This window comes from Plecotus auritus (assembly GCF_963455305.1).
Source record: "Plecotus auritus genome assembly, chromosome: 4".
Taxonomy (NCBI): Eukaryota; Metazoa; Chordata; class Mammalia; order Chiroptera; family Vespertilionidae; genus Plecotus; species Plecotus auritus.
The window spans coordinates 92,259,872-92,276,962 of record NC_137775.1 but is presented as its reverse complement, the minus strand read 5'-3'; the positions used below and the strand labels follow the sequence as shown (position 1 = coordinate 92,276,962).

The 17,091-nt window shown below is 59.4% G+C and overlaps 1 protein-coding gene across 1 annotated transcript; it reads left to right on the top strand.

The window, feature by feature from the left end:
• The first annotated feature begins 2,235 nt into the window (after window positions 1-2,235).
• On the top strand, window positions 2,236-15,922 carry MDFI (MyoD family inhibitor). Its single transcript, XM_080666377.1, has 5 exons — window positions 2,236-2,317; window positions 2,451-2,537; window positions 8,912-9,094; window positions 11,983-12,207; window positions 15,071-15,922. The coding sequence occupies exons 2-5, from the start codon at window positions 2,462-2,464 to the stop codon at window positions 15,325-15,327; spliced, it is 741 nt and encodes a 246-aa protein (XP_080522503.1). The 5' UTR covers window positions 2,236-2,317; window positions 2,451-2,461; the 3' UTR covers window positions 15,328-15,922.
• Window positions 15,923-17,091: the final 1,169 nt, after the last annotated feature.

Sequence of the window (17,091 nt, the reverse complement as noted above, 5' to 3'; positions counted from 1 at the left end):
ACCTGAGAATATTTTCTCCATTTTTAGAGAGAGTGGAAGGGAAGGAGGAAGAGGAAAAGGGAGAGAGAAGGAGAGAGGAAGGGGGGAGGAGGAGAGAGAGAAAGAGAGAGAGAGAGAGAGAGAGAGAGAGAGAGAGAGAGAGAGAGAGAGAGAAACATTGGTGTGATAGAGACACATCAATTGGCTGTCTCCTGAAGGTACCTATGGGGCGGGTATCAAACCTGCAACCCAAGTACGTGCCTTGACCCTTTGGTGCACAGGCCAAGGCTCTAACCGCCACACCAGCCAGGGCTATTTTAAAAAACTTTTATTCAAGTGTCATTTTGACACACAAAAAGCACATGTAGCTTAAATGTTCAATTTGCTGAGTTTTCACAAACTGAGCACACTTGTATAACCAATGTGGGATTAAATTTAAAGCATATTTTACGTTTCTAACAAACCAGACATATTAATGTGTACTGTGCCAGATTCAGAGGATTCTGAGCTCAAGCAGGCGACTTCAGACAGTAAGGCTGGGGAACTGGGCTGATCCAGAGTTTAGGGTCCCTGGATACAGACTGAGAAGGGGGCGGGGTGTAGCTCTAGGGTCTGTGGTCGGGGAGAGGGCCGAGAGAGGCGGTGGGGTCTGCCCTGGAGACAATGTCCACCCCTTATCCTGCACCCCATTCTTGGAAGCGGGTGAGGCCCAGCCCCGGGCCCAGGTGAGCCTAAGCTAGTAAGAATGCAGCAGTGGCCAAGCCCCGGCTCGGGCGCGTCCCGGTGACTCAGCCCTTGCCAGGAAAGGGGAGTCCGCCCCATCTCCAGGGCTCCCAGACAGCAGCTGGATCGGATTCGGGCTGGCTCCCGGGCGCCAGGCTAAGCCCCCGCAGCAGGCAGCCCGGCCCCGGGAGCTGGACCCCTCCTCCCGGCCCGGGACCCCTCTTCGGGCTGCAGCCACCTGGGCTCTTCGCGGCACGCGGGCCCGGGTGGCGAGAGCGCGGGGGCGCCGCGGGGCCCCGGCGATTTTGGCCGAGACGGCGCCGCGAGGACCTCCGAGCGCCGTAAGTAGCTACAGCGCGGGCTGGGGAAGTCCCTCACTCGGCCCCGCGTCCCAGCCCGCCACCGCCTCCCTAATTGCTTGCTGGCCTCGCGGTGCGGAGCCCAGACGCGGCTCGGAGGCGGCCAGTTAGTGTGGCGGAGACGCTGTCACCTCGCGGCGCGCCCAGCCCCACCCGCGGCCGCAGGGTTGGGGACGGGGTCCCGGGGTCGCGCTGAGGGTCCTTGAACCCCCTTGGGCTGCCGTTGGCGGCTTCCTTCCTACCCCAAGGCCTCGAGGAAGGGCCCAGCACACAATTCCAGATGTGCCCAGCTGCCCCGGCCTGGAAGGGCCCCTTCTCTCCCCTTCCCCGCGCCCCCACAACTCGGAAGGCCCCGGATTCCAGTCCGGAGCTAAAAGAAAGGCTGCACTCGGAGAAGTGCTCTTTGCCTCCCAAGTTGGTTTTCTGACACAGATTCCCACGCGCAGCTGGCGGGGGTGGGAGGTTAGGGATGCTCAGAGCTGCTAGAGGAATCGGGAGGGTAGCTCGCCACAAACCCCTGGGGACAACCTCTGGCAGGGTTGGCACGCCTCTGCGAGCCCCCGACCCTGGGCACCCGGCTTAGGGTCCCCAGGGGACGGAGGAGGTGGGCAGAGGGTGCCCGAGGAACCTGACCACTCCCATCGTTGGGACTAGGGCATTCAGACCATTAGCCCTAAGTGGCTGTAGTCACCGTGCTCTCTCTCGTTCTCCGGACTTTCCGCAAACTTTTGCAGAGTTTAGGACAGGCGAAGGGGAACGCGCAGCCCCTGGGGGCGCTGGATCTGGGGGGCGGAGATTTGGGGAGACTGGGTCCCACCTCTGCCAGCGCGGAAGAAACGCGTGGAGCCAGCTTCCTGTGGGGGCTCGGGCCGCGGCGCCCCGCGGACAGTCGCGTCCGGCCCAGGCAGCGCCGAGCCCCGCGCGGGGGCAGGGACGCGGCGGTGGGGGTGGGGGTAGGCAGGGAGCGCTGGGACATCGAGGAGGGGGCGGGGAGAGGGTGGGCCGGGGAGGAAGGGAGGCGCGAGGCCAGCAGGGAAGGAGGGAGGGGGCTGGAGGGAGGAGAGGAAGGAGGAAGGGGGCGCACGGCGCGAGCGGGCGCCGAAATGAGAGTGCGTCGTGAGTGAAGAGGGGAGGGGGCGCGGGGCGGGCACCGGGAGCTGCGTGGCCCCTCGGCGGGGGCGCCCTGGGCAGGCGCGCATGGCAGGCCCGGCGCCGTGATCCCGGAGGGGCGAGAGAGGAGCGCGCAGCTTGCACGAGTAAGTTCGTCGGTGGCCGGACTGGACGGAGGAGGCGCTTGCCTGCGGCCGGATCGCCCCTGCCAGTCCCCCTTCCCTGCACGCGCAGCGCGGGGGAAGGTCGGCCCCACCCGCTGAGCCTTGTTTTCCGCAGGTCCCGGGCCGATGTCCCAGGTGAGTGGCCAGCACTCCCCTGGTTGCGACGCTCCCCATGAAGCCCCCAGCGCAGCCCCCGGCCCAGGTACGATGTGGGGGGGGGGGGGGTGGAGAGGGAGGCTGGACCGGAGCGGGGTGGGTGGCTCCGGGGTGGGGGCGGTGTTAATTCTCCCCCCTTCTCCCTGAGACACGAGGAGACAGTTTCGGGGAGCATGGTGGAAGTGGGGGCGAGGGGTCTGGCTATCTGGGACCGGGTCCAAATCGAGTGGAGCGCTGGGGTGATGGGGGCAGGGCCCCAACGCAGCCGGGGCTGTGCCAAGTTGGCTCTAACTCCCCTCACTCCCAACCAGACACACACACACACACACACACACACACACACACACACACACACACTGCAGGCTGTCTGTCCGTCTGGGATTTGTGTCCCAGCCATTTCGGCCCAGTGTGTAAATATTTATGGGGGCCTCAGGCGAAGGTGGGGATGTCTGAGTCTTTCTCCCCTTCCCTTCCCCCAACCCAACCAGAGCCCAGCGCTTCCCGAAAACTTTTGTTCGCCTAAAGCGGCCACAGGACCCGGCCCCTCCCCTTCTTGCCATCTGTCTTGCTCGCCTTCCTCCCCACAGGGGCCTGGCCAGCCCTCTTTGCTCCTACCCTGCACACACACACACACACACACACACGCACACACACACGCACACGCCTTCTCCTAGCTCACAGGGTTTGTAACATTCCCGGGTTCCTGCAGGAGCCTCCCTACCCAGGGAGGTTTGGGACCCTGAGGGTGGGAGCCCCCTGGGCTGTGGCTCTCAGCCCCCATCACTGTACAGATGTGAGCAGAGGCTCATTGTGGAACAGAGTCAGAAGTCGGGAACTTTTGGGATCTGTTCAGGGCAGAGGGCTGGGGTGCAGGAATATAGGCCCAGATTGCACGACTTTAATCCCAGCTCTAAGTGAGTCTAATTCATTTGCCTCTTTCTCTCTCTCTCACACACACACCACTCTCTTTTCTCCCCCTTTGAGTAATGATGGTCTGGTCCTGGACCTCTGACACAACTCCCGGCATGGCCTTGGACAAGTTCCTTCCCCTCTGGCCTCAGTCTCCACATCCGCCCATAGGAGCCTGTCTGCCTGCTGGAGGGCCTGTCTCAGCTCCCCAGGTCTGCCTAGTGAGAACCATGGCCCTCTGCCCCCCACCCCCATCCCCAGGCTATGGAGGTGGGGGGCCTCCTAGAACAGAGTGAGGACAAGCGAGGGATATCTGGCCAGGGGCCAGCACATGAATGACACTAATGTGCCTGCTGCACGTGCCCCCCCCCCCCCATTCCCTCCTCTCTGTGGGCCCCTGGAGCAGGGGCTTCTGGGAATAAGCTCTTCCAAGAACTGGGCTCCTTCAGGCTGGAGAGAGCTGGAGCCAGGGGCTGGGGGAGAGTTTCTGGGGGCTGGGAACCTTCTCTCTCCCACTCAGTTTCCCTCGCCCCTCCTGTCTTTCTCAGCCTCCTTCTCGCCTATCCTCCCACTCCCTGCTTTCTTCCTCTGCTTATCTGTTTTCTCTGCCACCCCCCCACCCCCCAAGTGCCTCTTTCCAAGATCCTCTCCCTGTGCAACCCACCCACTCTCAGTCCCGAAGGGAGAAGAGGGGCTAAATGTGCTGGGGCAGGGGACAAAGGCCAGGGGGATCACTGGAGGGTTGAGCCCGGGGCTGTAACTTGAGGCCCCCAGCACCCCAGCGAGCCCCCTCCCCAGGCTGGGCTGAGCCAGACAATGTGGCTTTCATAACAGGAGGAGGCCTGGCTCTGCTGCCTTGGGAGCATGAGGCTGCTGCCCAGGAAGCCCAAACCGCAGGAGACCCAGCCAAAACCCCACAGACGCCTGAATCCGAGACCAGAATCCCCCACGCTCCCTGCTGAGCCCTGACAGCACAGCAAGGCCAGGGTGCTGCCCCGGGGGCCCTGCTGGCAGGACAGCCAGGGAACAAGTCAGCCCCTCCCTCAGCAGAGTAAGATGAAAAATGGGGTGAAGGAGCCTCAGGGCAGCTCTGGTTGGGGCAGGTGGCCAAGCCCCCACACCCTTGGCGCCCCCAGTGGCTTCTCCCCACCCACCCCTTGAGAGCCCCAGAACCTGGCTCCCTAACCCACAGCAGATTTCTGCCCAGCACTGGGGCGTCACATTCCTGCTCTTGGTTCTAAATTGAATTTCCTGGGGAATTGGAGCCTTCAGACCTAAAATAAAACCAACCCAACCCAGCCTAACTGGCCAGCTCAGGCCCTCTCCAGTCCTCAGCCGGTGTCCTGGGACTGTGACCAGGGTGTCACAGCTTTGTATCAAGAGAGTCTACATTCTTGCCTTCTTGGGGTTCAGAGCCAGTCCTCACTGTCTCCTTCTCTCTCCTTCTCTGACCTGGGCGAGTCCAAGCTCCAGAGCTCAGTCCTCACCAACAGACCTTGCTGAGTCCCCACTGCGGTGCAAGATGAACAGTGACACCACCGCCAGCCAGAGCCAGGGAGGCTGCCCGGGGGCTTTGAGGGGCCAGGACTCACTGCCAGGTTATAGTGAACAGCAGGGATGCTGAGTGCTAAGTTCTCAGTAAGTGGCCCACTCCGAGGAGGGACAGTTGGCTCAGGGCTCAGGAAAGGCCCTGGAGGAAGAGATGAAGCTTGAGCTGGGTTATGAAGGGTGGGCTGGATTGTGGAGTGGGAGAAAGGAACAAGCTAAGCCTGAGGGGCTGGGTCAGAAGGCCTGGGGCCACGGAGAGGTCAGTGTGCCTGGAACATGCGATCCTTGTCCATTGATTATTGACTATCTAGACTGAGGCCTTGGCTAGCAGGCCAGGGAGAGACCGGAGTTCTGAGCAGAACAGATCCTGGCCCTCTCTCTCTGCAGAGCTGGTCAGAGGTCCCAGGGAGAAGCCCAGACCCACTGCCCACCAAGCCCATGGAGAAGGCTGGGTGTGCGGGATCTGGCCTTGCCGCTCCAGAACAAGGGCCCCTCACCTTGGTGGACAGCAGGCAGAGGGAGCCCACAGGTTCCCTACTGAGATTGTGGGTCTCTCACCCTACCCTTTTGGGCTGATGGATTTAAACATTTTCCACCCTCTTCTCAGCTGTCTTTCCAGAGCTCAGGGTGTGGACCAGCACCTTTTCCTGTGTTAGGAATGAACATGTGTCAGGCAACAGGGCTGTTGCCTTTCTGTATTTCCTGCTTGTAGAGGGAGACCCCTGCTCAGAGATGCCCCCAGCACCTGTGGCCCTCTGTGCCCATTTGAAAGAGGTGGCCCTCTGCTCAGCTGCAGCAGGTATGCAGTTGGCTGAGTCAATGGCACCTCCAGGAAGCCAGGCACAACTAGGGTCTTCAGCCCACCCTGCCCCCTTGGCAGGTGCCTTTATGCAGAACATGATTTGCACATCCATAAGCCAGCTTTGGCCTTCGCTGGCCACCCTTGCCTCCAGCCCACGCTGCATTTCTACCCTCTAGGGGACATCCTTTGGGCGTTTTTCCTCAGAGATGTTCTCTCCTCGGTGGCTGGACAGCAGAGTTCCAGAGTCCCAAGAAGGAAAACTGGACTCTTTCCATCTCTCTCTCTCTCTTTTTTTTTGTAAAATATATTTTATTGATGTTTTTACAGAGAGGAAGGGAGAGGGATAGAGAGTTAGAAACATCGATGAGAGAGAGAAACATCAGAGAGAAACATCTATCAGCTGCCTCCTGCACACTCCCCACTGGGGATGTGCCTGCAACCAAGGTACATGCCCTTGACTGGAATCGAACCTGGGACCCTTCAGACCGCAGGCCAACACTCTATCCACTGAGCCAAACTGGTTAGGGCTCTTTCCAGCTCTTGATGGGTGAGCACTTGGGCTTCGCCTCATGTCTGGCTTTTTGCCCCATGTGCCCTGGCGAGAGCTGTTTCTTGGTCCAGCATCTAGGCCTCAGGCCCTCTGACTCACAGATCAGGTCTTCCCGCCACTTCTACTCCTTCTCATTCTGCTTTTGGTTCTCCGGGCACTCGGCACAGTTTCCTCTCCTGCCCTCAGTGTTGCTCCCTTGGGCAGCTGCGGCTCCCCTCTGCTGCCCCTTCTGACCCAGGAGAGCTGTCCCTTTATGTTTCCAGGCCAAGATGCCTGAACTGGATTCTCTTTCCTGGTTTTTGTGAGGAGGGCAGGTGGGTGGGTCAGTGGGTGGAAGTGCTCCTGAATGGCCCTGCAGGCCAGGACACTGCTCATTACTCTCTGATCCCCTGAGAGATCAGCGTTAGGAGCCCCCGTTACACACAAGGTAACCCAAGTCCTGGTAACTTGCCCAAGCTGGTAACTGGGGAAACCGGGCTTGGATCTTACACTTCTCTCTCAGACTTCTTCCTTTTACCACGGGGAGAGTCAGCGCTCCCCCTTCAGGGCCAGAGGCTGGAGCTGGGCAGGGCCCCTTCTCCAGAGTTAGGACCCAAGCCCTGATCCCCGCCTTCATGCACAACCTGGGGTCTCAGCCCTAAAAGTCTTGTCTGAGCTGCTGCAGACACGCTCAGGGCTAGGAGAGGCCCATCGACCAGGCAGCATCTCCTCCCTCGTGTCATCTCCACTCGCTTTCCCCACCCCGTCCCAGCTTTGTGACCTTCCAAAAGCCATTTGACCATTTGACCTCTCTCTCCTTATCCAGGGTGATGGGGTTCTCAACAGCCCAAAGAGTGGACAGGGCTGGAGGCAGCCCAACCTATCTCCGTGGAGCAGGAGTGGGCACCGTGAGGGGTTCCCAACACATGACTCTGGTGTCCCCGAGAAGTCTCTGGTGCCCCAGCCCCTTCCGACTCCGGCCCTGGCTCCTGGCTCCAGGCAGGGCCCGTGTTTCCCTGAGCAGGAGTGAGAGTGAGCGTGCCTGCTGCTCTCTGTGCTCCGCACTGGGCCTCCGGGGCCTGTCCCCCTGGCCATGGGAGACCAGGGTCTTTGAAATAAGAATTGCTCAGGGCGCTCTGAAGGCCAGGAGCTGTAGAGGGATGCTCAGGGCCCAGGGAGGCAGCTGAGCCCCTGAGTGTCCCCTCAAGATGTCCCCCTCCCCTCTCCCCAAACCTGAGTGCCCAACCTTCATTATCTCCCTCCTCCCTTTCCCCCAGTCCATTGGAGACAGCTCAGAGAGGTACCCCATATGTAAGCCCAATGTTCCTCATCGTTGATTTGTTCCTATTTCCAAGACTAGATTTTCTCTCTCTGTCCTCCTGGTGCCTCTCTCTCAGCCTCTGTGATGTGTGCTCGCGTGGCTGTGAATATTTTACTCTCTGGGTCTCACCGCCCTTTCCCTCCATCCTCCTCTGTCTCCCCGAGTCCCTCTCCTCTCGGTGCCCTTTTGGTTTGTGTCCCTCTGAGTCTCTTGTTTCTATGTTTCCCTGCTCCCAATGTGGCATGTGGGGCACCCTCTTGAGGCCCCCGTCTTCCCACTGCACAGCCTGAGGTCTGCTGAGGCTCAGGCTGCACCCTACACCCTATAATTGGCCAGTCTGCTCCTTGGCCCCATGACCCTGCCTTCACCCTCCTGCGCCCTACCTCCCCTCAGGCCTTCCCACACCCTGTGAGAACTAGGGCCCCTTTCTGCCTCCCTCCTCCACCGCCCATCCCCCTAACCTTTTCCCCTGGGCCCAGGGGCCCAGTCCTGCCTCCTGCTGCCTGGGGAGCTGTGGGTTTGAAGGTGGCTCCCTTCCTTCCTTCCGCCCACTGTGCAGAGGGCTGAGCTGGTCACTGTAATTACATGTGGCTGCAGCCCGCCTCTTCCCAGCCCTCTCATCCTCTCCCTGTCGCTCCTGCCTCTCCAATCCAGGCCTCAGCCTTCCCCTCACCCTAGGTTTTCTCTAACTCTTTCTCTTGCTGTCTTCCTCTCTCTGACCCAATTTCTCACTGTCTGTCTCCCTCTCCCTCAGCCTGTATTGCACTCCCTCTCCTTCGCCTCTGCCTCTGACCCTGTCTTATCTCTCTCTCCATCGCTACTCTCGCTCTGTTGCTGAGTCTCCCTCCTGGTGCAGGCTGTCTGTCACTGGGTTTCTGGGGCTCTCCCCTTCCGTGCCCAATCCCCGTCTTCTGATGCTCTATCTTTGCTTCTACTTGTCACTGTCCCTTTGATTCTTTCTCTTTCGCTGTCACTCCTGGTGCCTGTCCCTGTCTCTCCATCGCTGACCACCTGTCTCTTCTCTCCTGCACTGTTTCTCATTCTTCTCCTGACACCACCACAAATACACGCATGCACACACATGCACAGGCACACATGAGCACATGCTCACACACCCTTGCTCACTCACGCGCTATGGTTTGGGAGTCTATTTTGGAGTCTGGCACTGTTGCCAGGTAGGGTAAAGGCTGGGTAACTGTACAAAGAGACCAAGAATGAGGGCTCCCAGCAATCTGGGCTGCAGGGAGGGGACCAGGGCTGGGCACACAGAAGGGCACCGGGAAACACCTCGCTCGTCTACTTTTTCCCCAGCCCAGACCCCATCGCCCCTGCCTGGGCTGGAGGCAGGAACAGGACCCACTCACTCTGTGGAGGCAGTGCTAGAAGAGGGCTCCCTGGAGGAGGAGGCACCCCCCATGCCTCAAGGCAATGGCCCTGGGGCCCCCCAGGCCCTGGACAGCACTGACCTCGACGTCCCCACAGAAGCTGTGACACGTGAGTCCTAGGGGGCCAGGGAATTGGGGTGGCAACACGGAGGAGTTACAGTGGGGAATGCCGTCCAGATGGGCTGACAGAAATGCAGTGGGTGCTCTTAGGAACCTAGCACAGGGCCAGGACCTGGAGGGTGGGCATTGGAGAGGTGTCTGACACGGTCACTGTCCTTTCTGTCTAGGAAGATCTCCACGCACAAAATTATTAGTATAAGATTAGTTCAGAATGAGTGTGCACAGGCAAAGTAAGTCAGGACCCCGGCAATATGGTGCAGGACAAGAGAGCCTGGGGCTCTGGGAAGAGGCACAGGGACCAGGGAGGGGCAGCCAGAGCCCAGCACAGCACCAGCCTTCAGGGTATCCAGGCAAAAGGGAGGAAGGAAGCCCCCAGCTGATCTGGGCATAAAGGAACAAAATTCAGTTTCATTCCCAGGCTCGGTTTAAGGTCTCCAAGGAGGTTCTGGGAGCAAGAGCATTCTCCACCTTCACCCTCAAGAGCAGGGGGAAGGGGCAGCCGGAACTGTTGTGCAATGACTACTAAGATGCCCAAATCTGCAGACACCGTTGCACTTTCCAACTTTCTTTCCCTGAATGATCCCAAGTGCTGTCCAGCCTGCTGTGAGGCAGCTTGGCTATTGTCAAGCCCATTTTACAGACCAGAAAAATGAGGCACAGAGAACCACTCACCCTGGACAGAAGCTGGGGGACTCAGGTCTCCTGACCCAGTGCTCTTTCCTGTGCCTGTCCACCAGCTGGCATGCTGGGCTGGGAGCCGCCGCCGCCAGGCAGGGCATCTGGGGCGAAGTTGGACTCCCTGGAAGTCAAGGTTGCTAAATCCTGCTCGCGCACTGCCCTCAGCCCCCTCCAAACATGCCCACCAGCAGAAATAAGGGAAAGAGGTCAGCACAGTGGCCAGTCTGGGTGGGAGTTGGACAGTCGCTCCTGTGTCTATGGGCCCTGAGTGTTTGCTCTGTGACTCAGTCCCCCTGGTCACTCCACTGCTATGGCCACAGGCAAGCTCTGTGTCTGCCCACACCCCCCAGGGCCCTCAGCTCACCGCACATGCCCGCCCTCTGGTCACTGTGCCATGTTTAGGCAGCAGGGCAGGGGGCACTGAGGCTGGCCAAGGATTCAAGCTCAGTCACCCCCATGGGGCCAAGAGGTGGGGGTATGATGATTCAGGCTTGGCCACTTCCCTTACCCCTGTTTACCCAGATGCAGGCACCAGCCACGCCTCAGGGCGGAAGGCTTCCAGCGCAGAGCCTCTCCAGAGCCCGGTCTCCCATCTTGCCAGACTCCCCACCTTTCTGCTCCTTTCTCCCAACCTCCATCCCCTCCCCCTCTCTCTCCTAGACGTGGCCTCTTGGCGAGTTTTATCCTCCAGGGCCTCAGTGTTGCCATCTGTGAGATGGGGCTAATAATAAATCTCTCCTGATACTCAAAGACATCACTACACATAAAGCTCTTAGCACTGTGCCTGGCACCAGTAACAGCTCAAAACATGCCAACTACTAGTTATGAGCATAATGATTGTAGTGCTAGAAGCAGCCTGTTCCCCAGCCCCTTGTCTCCCAGTCTCTGCCCCCTCCTTGCCTGTGCCTGTGAGCTTCAGCTTCAGCTTCTAGGCTGGTCCATCTCTGTCAGGAGCTGTGGGCTACAAGTTACTGTACCTCTCTGGGACTCAGTTTCCTCATCCGTAAGGGAGGATACAGCCCAGTAGCAATACCCAGAGGATCCAGCGAATGAGTAATTAGCAGGTCAAGGGCTTAAACTAGTGACCGACAAGCAGTAAGTGCTCAGTGGTGTGACTACTGCCATTCCCAGAAGGCCCAGCCCCTCGCCAGGCACTGAGGCTGCCTTCCCTTCTCCGTCTCCAGTCCCCCTCCCCCGTCTCCTCCTACTACAGTTCAAACACAGAGGCCAGGCCTGGAGGGAGTTGGGGGACCAGGCCCCAGCACCTGAGAGATGGAAGTTCCCCATGTTTACAGAGGCCCTCGGGCCCATGGGTCCTGCCCAGGTCCTGCCTTGAGGGCTCCGAGTGCTAGTGCCCCTTCTCAGGCCCCTCCCCGACACACAGCTGCCCTCATGGCTTATGAACAGAACTGCCTTTCAGGTGAGCAGACTTGAGTGGGTGAGGGAAGAACTGGGTGTTTGGCAGGCTCTGGGGCCAGCTTCCCTGCACCTCACTGATAAAGCTGAAGTCTAATCCCTCAGCCTGCGAAGGGGACTCGGGGGTTCCTGGCCTCAGGGGTCTCCCCGCTGGCCTCCCTCTTCCTTTCTTCTCTCCCTCCTCACCCAGACCCCAAGGGCCCCTCAGCAAACTCTCGCCAGCCACCCCACAGAGGCTGACAGGGCAGGGCGTGGAGGAGAGGAGATAGAGGGGCTGCTGTGAGGAGCCCCCGAATTCCAGACCAGGCATTCATCTCCAAACAGATGTTTCTAATAACTCACCCAGCACACGAAGGGCAAAAACAGCTGGGGGCTTGGCAGAGGCCGAAGTGAAGGTTAACTACTTCACTGCTGCCATCCCACCCCAGCCAAACTGTCCCAGTCCCTCCCCCAACTGCCACCTCTCCTGCCCAAATCCCAGGACCCCAAGTCAGGAGAATGGATTTCATGTAGGGAGGAGGTGGGGTCCAGCACTCTGAGCCCCTCTTGCATCTCTGACTTCTGGAATGAGCACTGGCCTGGGAGTCCGGAGCCAGGCTCCACTCTGCTGCTATTTCCTGGTGTGCCTCTGGGCACATCAGTTCTGCTCTCCGGGCCTCAGTTTCCTCTTCTGCAGGATACAAATCTGGCTGGGTGAACTGTGGTGCATGTGAGGACAAAGCAGGCAGGAGCAGAACGGAGCCTGGCTCCCAACTCCATCCCCCTTTCTCGTCATCTCTCCAGGCCAGCCTCAGGGGAACCCCTTGGGCTGCACCCCACTACTGGCGAATGGCTCTGGCCACCCCATGGAGCTGGGCGGCGCCAGGCGGGCGGGGAATGGGGCCCTGGGTGGCCCCAAGGCCCACCGGAAGCTGCAGGCTCACCCATCTCTCGCCAGCCAGGGCAGCAAGAAGAGCAAGGGCAGCACCAAATCCGCTGCCTCCCAGATCCCTCTCCAGGCACAGGAAGGTGAGTACCCCCTCCCTCGAGGGGCCGCCAAAGCCAGGTTCTTCAGGGCACGATCCAGGGACCAGCAGCAGTGTCTTCCCGGGCTTCTGGGTACCAGTCTCGGCCCCAGGCCAGGCCCACTGGATCTGAACCTCTGGGTGGGGCAGGAGCCAGGCTCTAACAAGCCCTCCAGGGAGTCTGATGCAAGACTCAAATCTGAGAACTTTGCAAAGGTGGTTGGATAAACTGAGGCAAATGTGCCTTTTCAGGGCCAACCCCTTCCCACCCCTGCTCTCCCAGAGTTTCTGTAACAAGGAACGGAGCCAGATGGCCTAATCCAGCTTAAGCCATCCCATTTCTGGAAACAGAAATTTTCCTCAAGGAGTGGACCATCTGTTTAGTGAGAGCAGACAGAACACCTGGCAGAACAGAACAATGCACCATTAGACGCTTAATTGGGGAGGTCGGCAGGGGCTACTAAGGTGCAGTGGGAGGTCAGGAACCTAGATACACCAGCCATTGTTCTTGCAACACCAAGGCCCTCTGCAGGGCCACACTGGGCAAGCAGCTGCCCCTCCCCCTCCCCCAACGTCAATTCAGCATGAGTCCCAGCTGCCTGTAGCTTAGTGGTGCTTGACCTTTACCCCAGACTTTTTAAGTGATTCCTGTCCATGTTGGGGGACTCTGACCTAGTTCTCTGCAAATAGAATTCAGTGCACACATTTGCACATACGTATTCATAAACCTCCCCACCTCGCAGAGCAGATTCTGCCCAGTTAATTTATGAAAGAGGTATTTATTCATTAAAGTGTAGTGGGCATTGCTATGAACCAGGCACTGTGCTATGTGCTGGGTACCCAGTCCATGGCCTCATAAGCTCTCATGAGAGAGACACAGCAGGGAATCACCATATGATGTGATAAATAATGATGAAACCACACACAGGGGATTATGGGAACACAGGGGACACCCACTCCAGCCCAGAAAGTCAGGGAGGGGAGTCTAGGAAGGCTCTGGAGGAGTCTGAGCAAGGCTTAAAGGTTGAGAAGGAGGATCTAGTTAGGGGGATTTAGCAAAGAGGTGAGAAATGGCTAGAGTGGCTAGATTATGAAGTTCACGGTGAGGAATGGTGGGAGGTGAGACTCCAGGCCAGACCAGGGCCAGGAGGCGGGGATGCCTTGTAAACCATGCTCAGTGGACTTCAATTATCGATTATCAGGAGGACAAAAGGAAGCCACTGAGGGTTTCAAACAAGGTGGTGACATCATCAGATTTGCATTGGAAGAGAAGGCCCTTCTTCAGCTTGCAGATAGCTTGCAGGGGTTCCAGCTGTACCAGACCCCACTCCCCCCACACAGGATAGGGCTGGGGAGTCAGACCCTCCATGGCAGTGTGAGACTCCCACAGAACCAGCAGCCTGTGCCAGGGGCTCACCTGCTCAGGGGACATGGACACTCTGCCCCTTGGCCTGGCCCCTGGCAGGGGTGCCAGCTCAGCATCCTAGCAGCACACTGAGCGCTTCAGAGTGTGGACGCCAGAGCCAGCCTGCCTGGGTTCAGGTCCCAGCACCAGCACTTACCAGCTGGGTGCCCAAGAGCGGGCTCCTGCATTAATGCACTCACATTATTTACTCAGCACCTACCTTGTGTCCAGCACTGTTCTAGGGACAGACAAAGATGCCTGCCCCTGTGGAGCTCACAGTTTAGTGGGAGGAAAAGCTGTGTAGTGCAGTGGAAAGTGACAAGTCCTACTGGGGCCAGGTGAAGGAGGCCAGGGCAAGGGGGTGGGGGTGCTGGGGTGGGGCGGGCAGGTTGCATTATTAAAGAGGGTGGCATTTGGGCACTGAAGGAGGGGAGGGAATGAGCACCAGCATTTATCTGGGGCCAGAGCATTCCAGGTTGGGGGTGGGGTGGGGGGAGTAGTGCCTGCATTCCAGGTTGGGGGTGGGGTGGGGGAGTAGTGCCTGCGTGAGGAGGACCAGGCTGTGTGGCCACAGCAGGGACACAGGGGACAGAGAGGGGAGTGAACCCAATCAAATGGAGCCATGGGAGCCATTCTGAGCTTTTTAGCTTTTACTCCCAGTGAGGCAGAAGCCACTGGAGGGTTCTGAGCACAGGAGGGACAGAGGGACAGAATCCCATCCAAGTTTTTAAGGGCCTCTGGTGTGTGGGGTGTGGATGGCTGGAGGGGGAGTCAAAGGGGGGGAGTGGAGAAGCAGTTGCCCTGGCAGAGATTAGCAGCGTGGGAGGATTCTGGCTATTTTATATTGTATATATTTTATATTTTTATTGATTTCAGAGAGGAAGGGAGAGGGAAAGAGAAATAGGAAGGAACATCAATGATGAGAGAAAATCATAAATTGGCTGCCTCCTGCATGCCCCACACTGGGGATGGAGCCCGCAACCCAGGCATGTGCCCTGACCGGAACTGTGACCCCCTGGTTCATAGGTGGATGCTCACCACTGAGCCATGCTGCCTGGGCTCTGGCTATATTTTGAAGTGAATTCTCTGCCACCGTTTCTTGACCTGTAGAGCGGGGTTAATAGTAGTCCCACCTCATGGAGTTGTGCAAGTTTAAATGAGTTCAGTTCATGCCCAGCATTTAGAACAGTGCCTGCAACGTGTCATCCCTCGGTGCCCGTTAAATAAGTGACCGAGGAGGGGTAAGAGCTAAGGATCCAGACTGCCTGGCTGACCCCTCACTCTGGCTTACCAGGTGGGTGTGTGTCAGTCACTCCGTGCTAAGCAGGCTCCTCACAGCCCCCACTTCCCGGAGCTACTGGTTGCTCCACTTTAATTGCTGCCGGGCACTGAGCGCTCAGTGACGGGGTGGCAGGGCCGTGCCCGGCCTCCCCCCACACCCGCTCTCCCGCGCCTCCCGCAGACTGCTGCGTGCACTGCATCCTGTCCTGCCTGTTCTGCGAGTTCCTGACGCTGTGCAACATCGTCCTGGACTGCGCCACGTGCGGCTCCTGCAGCTCCGAGGACTCGTGCCTCTGCTGCTGCTGCTGCGGCTCGGGCGAGTGCGCCGACTGCGACCTGCCCTGCGACCTGGACTGCGGCATCCTGGACGCCTGCTGCGAGTCGGCCGACTGCCTGGAGATCTGCATGGAGTGCTGCGGGCTCTGCTTCTCCTCCTGACCGTGGTCCCGCAGGCTCCAGGGGGCGGCCCGGGGCTGTCGCCCAAAGCTGAATGGTCCCCTCCCGTCCTCCCTCCCCCGCCCCGGGACCTCCCAGAACCCCCAGCCCAGTGAGGGGGGGCGGCGCTCCGGGGACCACCTCAGTTCCGGGAGCTGGGGCCGCGGCGGAGCGCCCGTCCTCCTAGCCGGGGACCTGGCAGCGGGGGGCTAGGGTGGGACCCGCTCGGGACGAGGGCGCGGAACACTGTGAACGTCGGGGGAGGGCAGGGGCGTGGGAGGCGGGGCTGTGCGCTTCTCTACCTCTCCCTGCCCCCCCCCCCCCCGGCGCCCACCTCCCGCTGCGCCCAGGCTGAGAGCGCTGCAAAATGTGAAAAGAGGCGCCCACCCCGCCCTCAGCCAGGCCCTCCCTGCTCCTCTTTCCTGGGCTGTGGGGGTGGGGGGTGGGGTGACCCATACAGTGACCCCAGCGCGTAGAGCTGGGCTCGGACCGGGGCGGGTGGGAGGGGAAAGGGTATAGAAAAGACTGGAAGAGGAGAGGAGATGGAGGGAGGGTCTGTTCTATTTGTCGCTGTAAATAAAGGTATTTGTCATCTCCGATTTCCTCGGGACTCCTAAGTAACGTCCAGGGACCACGACTCTGAAAAGCAAACACTCCCCACACCCCTACGAAGCAGAAGCGCCGGATGGATGAGGCTTTGCGGGGGCGGGGGGGGGGGGGAGCTTTCCTTCTTCCCTCCCTCTTCTTGCTTCTCAGTAAGGGAAGGGCGAAGTGGGTACCAATTCCCCACCGTTATTCCCTATTCCCTCCAAAGGGAAGGGAGGTCCAGAAAAGGAAGAGTTAACCTTGGCATAGAATTAACAGCAGATGTGTCCAGGTTTTGATTAATCTCCTGTGGTCTCCAGCCACCCCAGTAATGGCTCCAACTCCAAGGGTGGCACCTATGTCCGTGACAGAGCCATGTCCAGGGGAGGGGCGACCCTGGGCCCAACACAGCCTGAGCTTGCCCTGGGCTGCACTGGGAGGCTTGGGTGGGGGTCACGGCCCAGTTCAGTCACCTCCAAAAAGAAACTGGACTGGCAGGGGCCTCCCAGGCATGTGTCCAGTGCCCTTGGTGTGCAGGGCAGGGCCAGGCCTGAGCACTGCAGGGTCCCCCTGGGGCAGTGGACGCTGACCATGGGAGGGCCCGCTGGACGGAGCCTCCCCCGCCCCATCCCGGACCTGAGGAAGCCAGAGAGGCCCGGGTGAGTGAGAGGATGTCTCGTGGCCGGACTTGGATTGTCTTGAGGAGAAGACATGGCTGAAGAAGGCCTTGGGAAAGTGGGAAATTGGTGGCCACTGCTTCCAGAAACAAAGAGGTCTGGAAGGACGGAGGGAGCTCAGAAAAAGGGCCAAATGAAACGGTAACTCCCCTAAGGAATGTCATAGGAGGGAGCAGCCTTGGCCTTGGCAGTGGGCCGCAGTTGCAGCAGGAGGAGGAACTGTGAGGCGGTGAGAGGGCCTCCACCCACCCCCACATCTCTCTTGCCATCCCACTCCCCACACCCCACCCCACCCCATCCCCACCCCTGCCACCCCCAAGCACGTGAACACAGGTTCTCTGACCTCTGGGACCACATAGGAAACTCAGGACACAGAGAACGTGCCCTCCCTGCCCAGGGTCACACAGTCAGGATCAAAGCCAGGAGAGAAGCCCATCCTCTCCGCCCTCAATGTGTGTTTCTCTGTTTGCTTATTTCCATCTGTGCTTAGTTATGTCATGCCCAA

Bases quoted from the DNA above. Each gene is read 5' to 3' on its own strand.
- MDFI (XM_080666377.1), top strand. From the start codon at position 2,462: ATGTCCCAGGTGAGTGGCCAGCACTCCCCTGGTTGCGACGCTCCCCAT. The intron at 9,095-11,982 runs GTGAGTCCTAGG...TCATCTCTCCAG, and splicing joins CCCCACAGAAGCTGTGACAC to GCCAGCCTCAGGGGAACCCC. The intron at 12,208-15,070 runs GTGAGTACCCCC...CGCCTCCCGCAG, and splicing joins CCCTCTCCAGGCACAGGAAG to ACTGCTGCGTGCACTGCATC.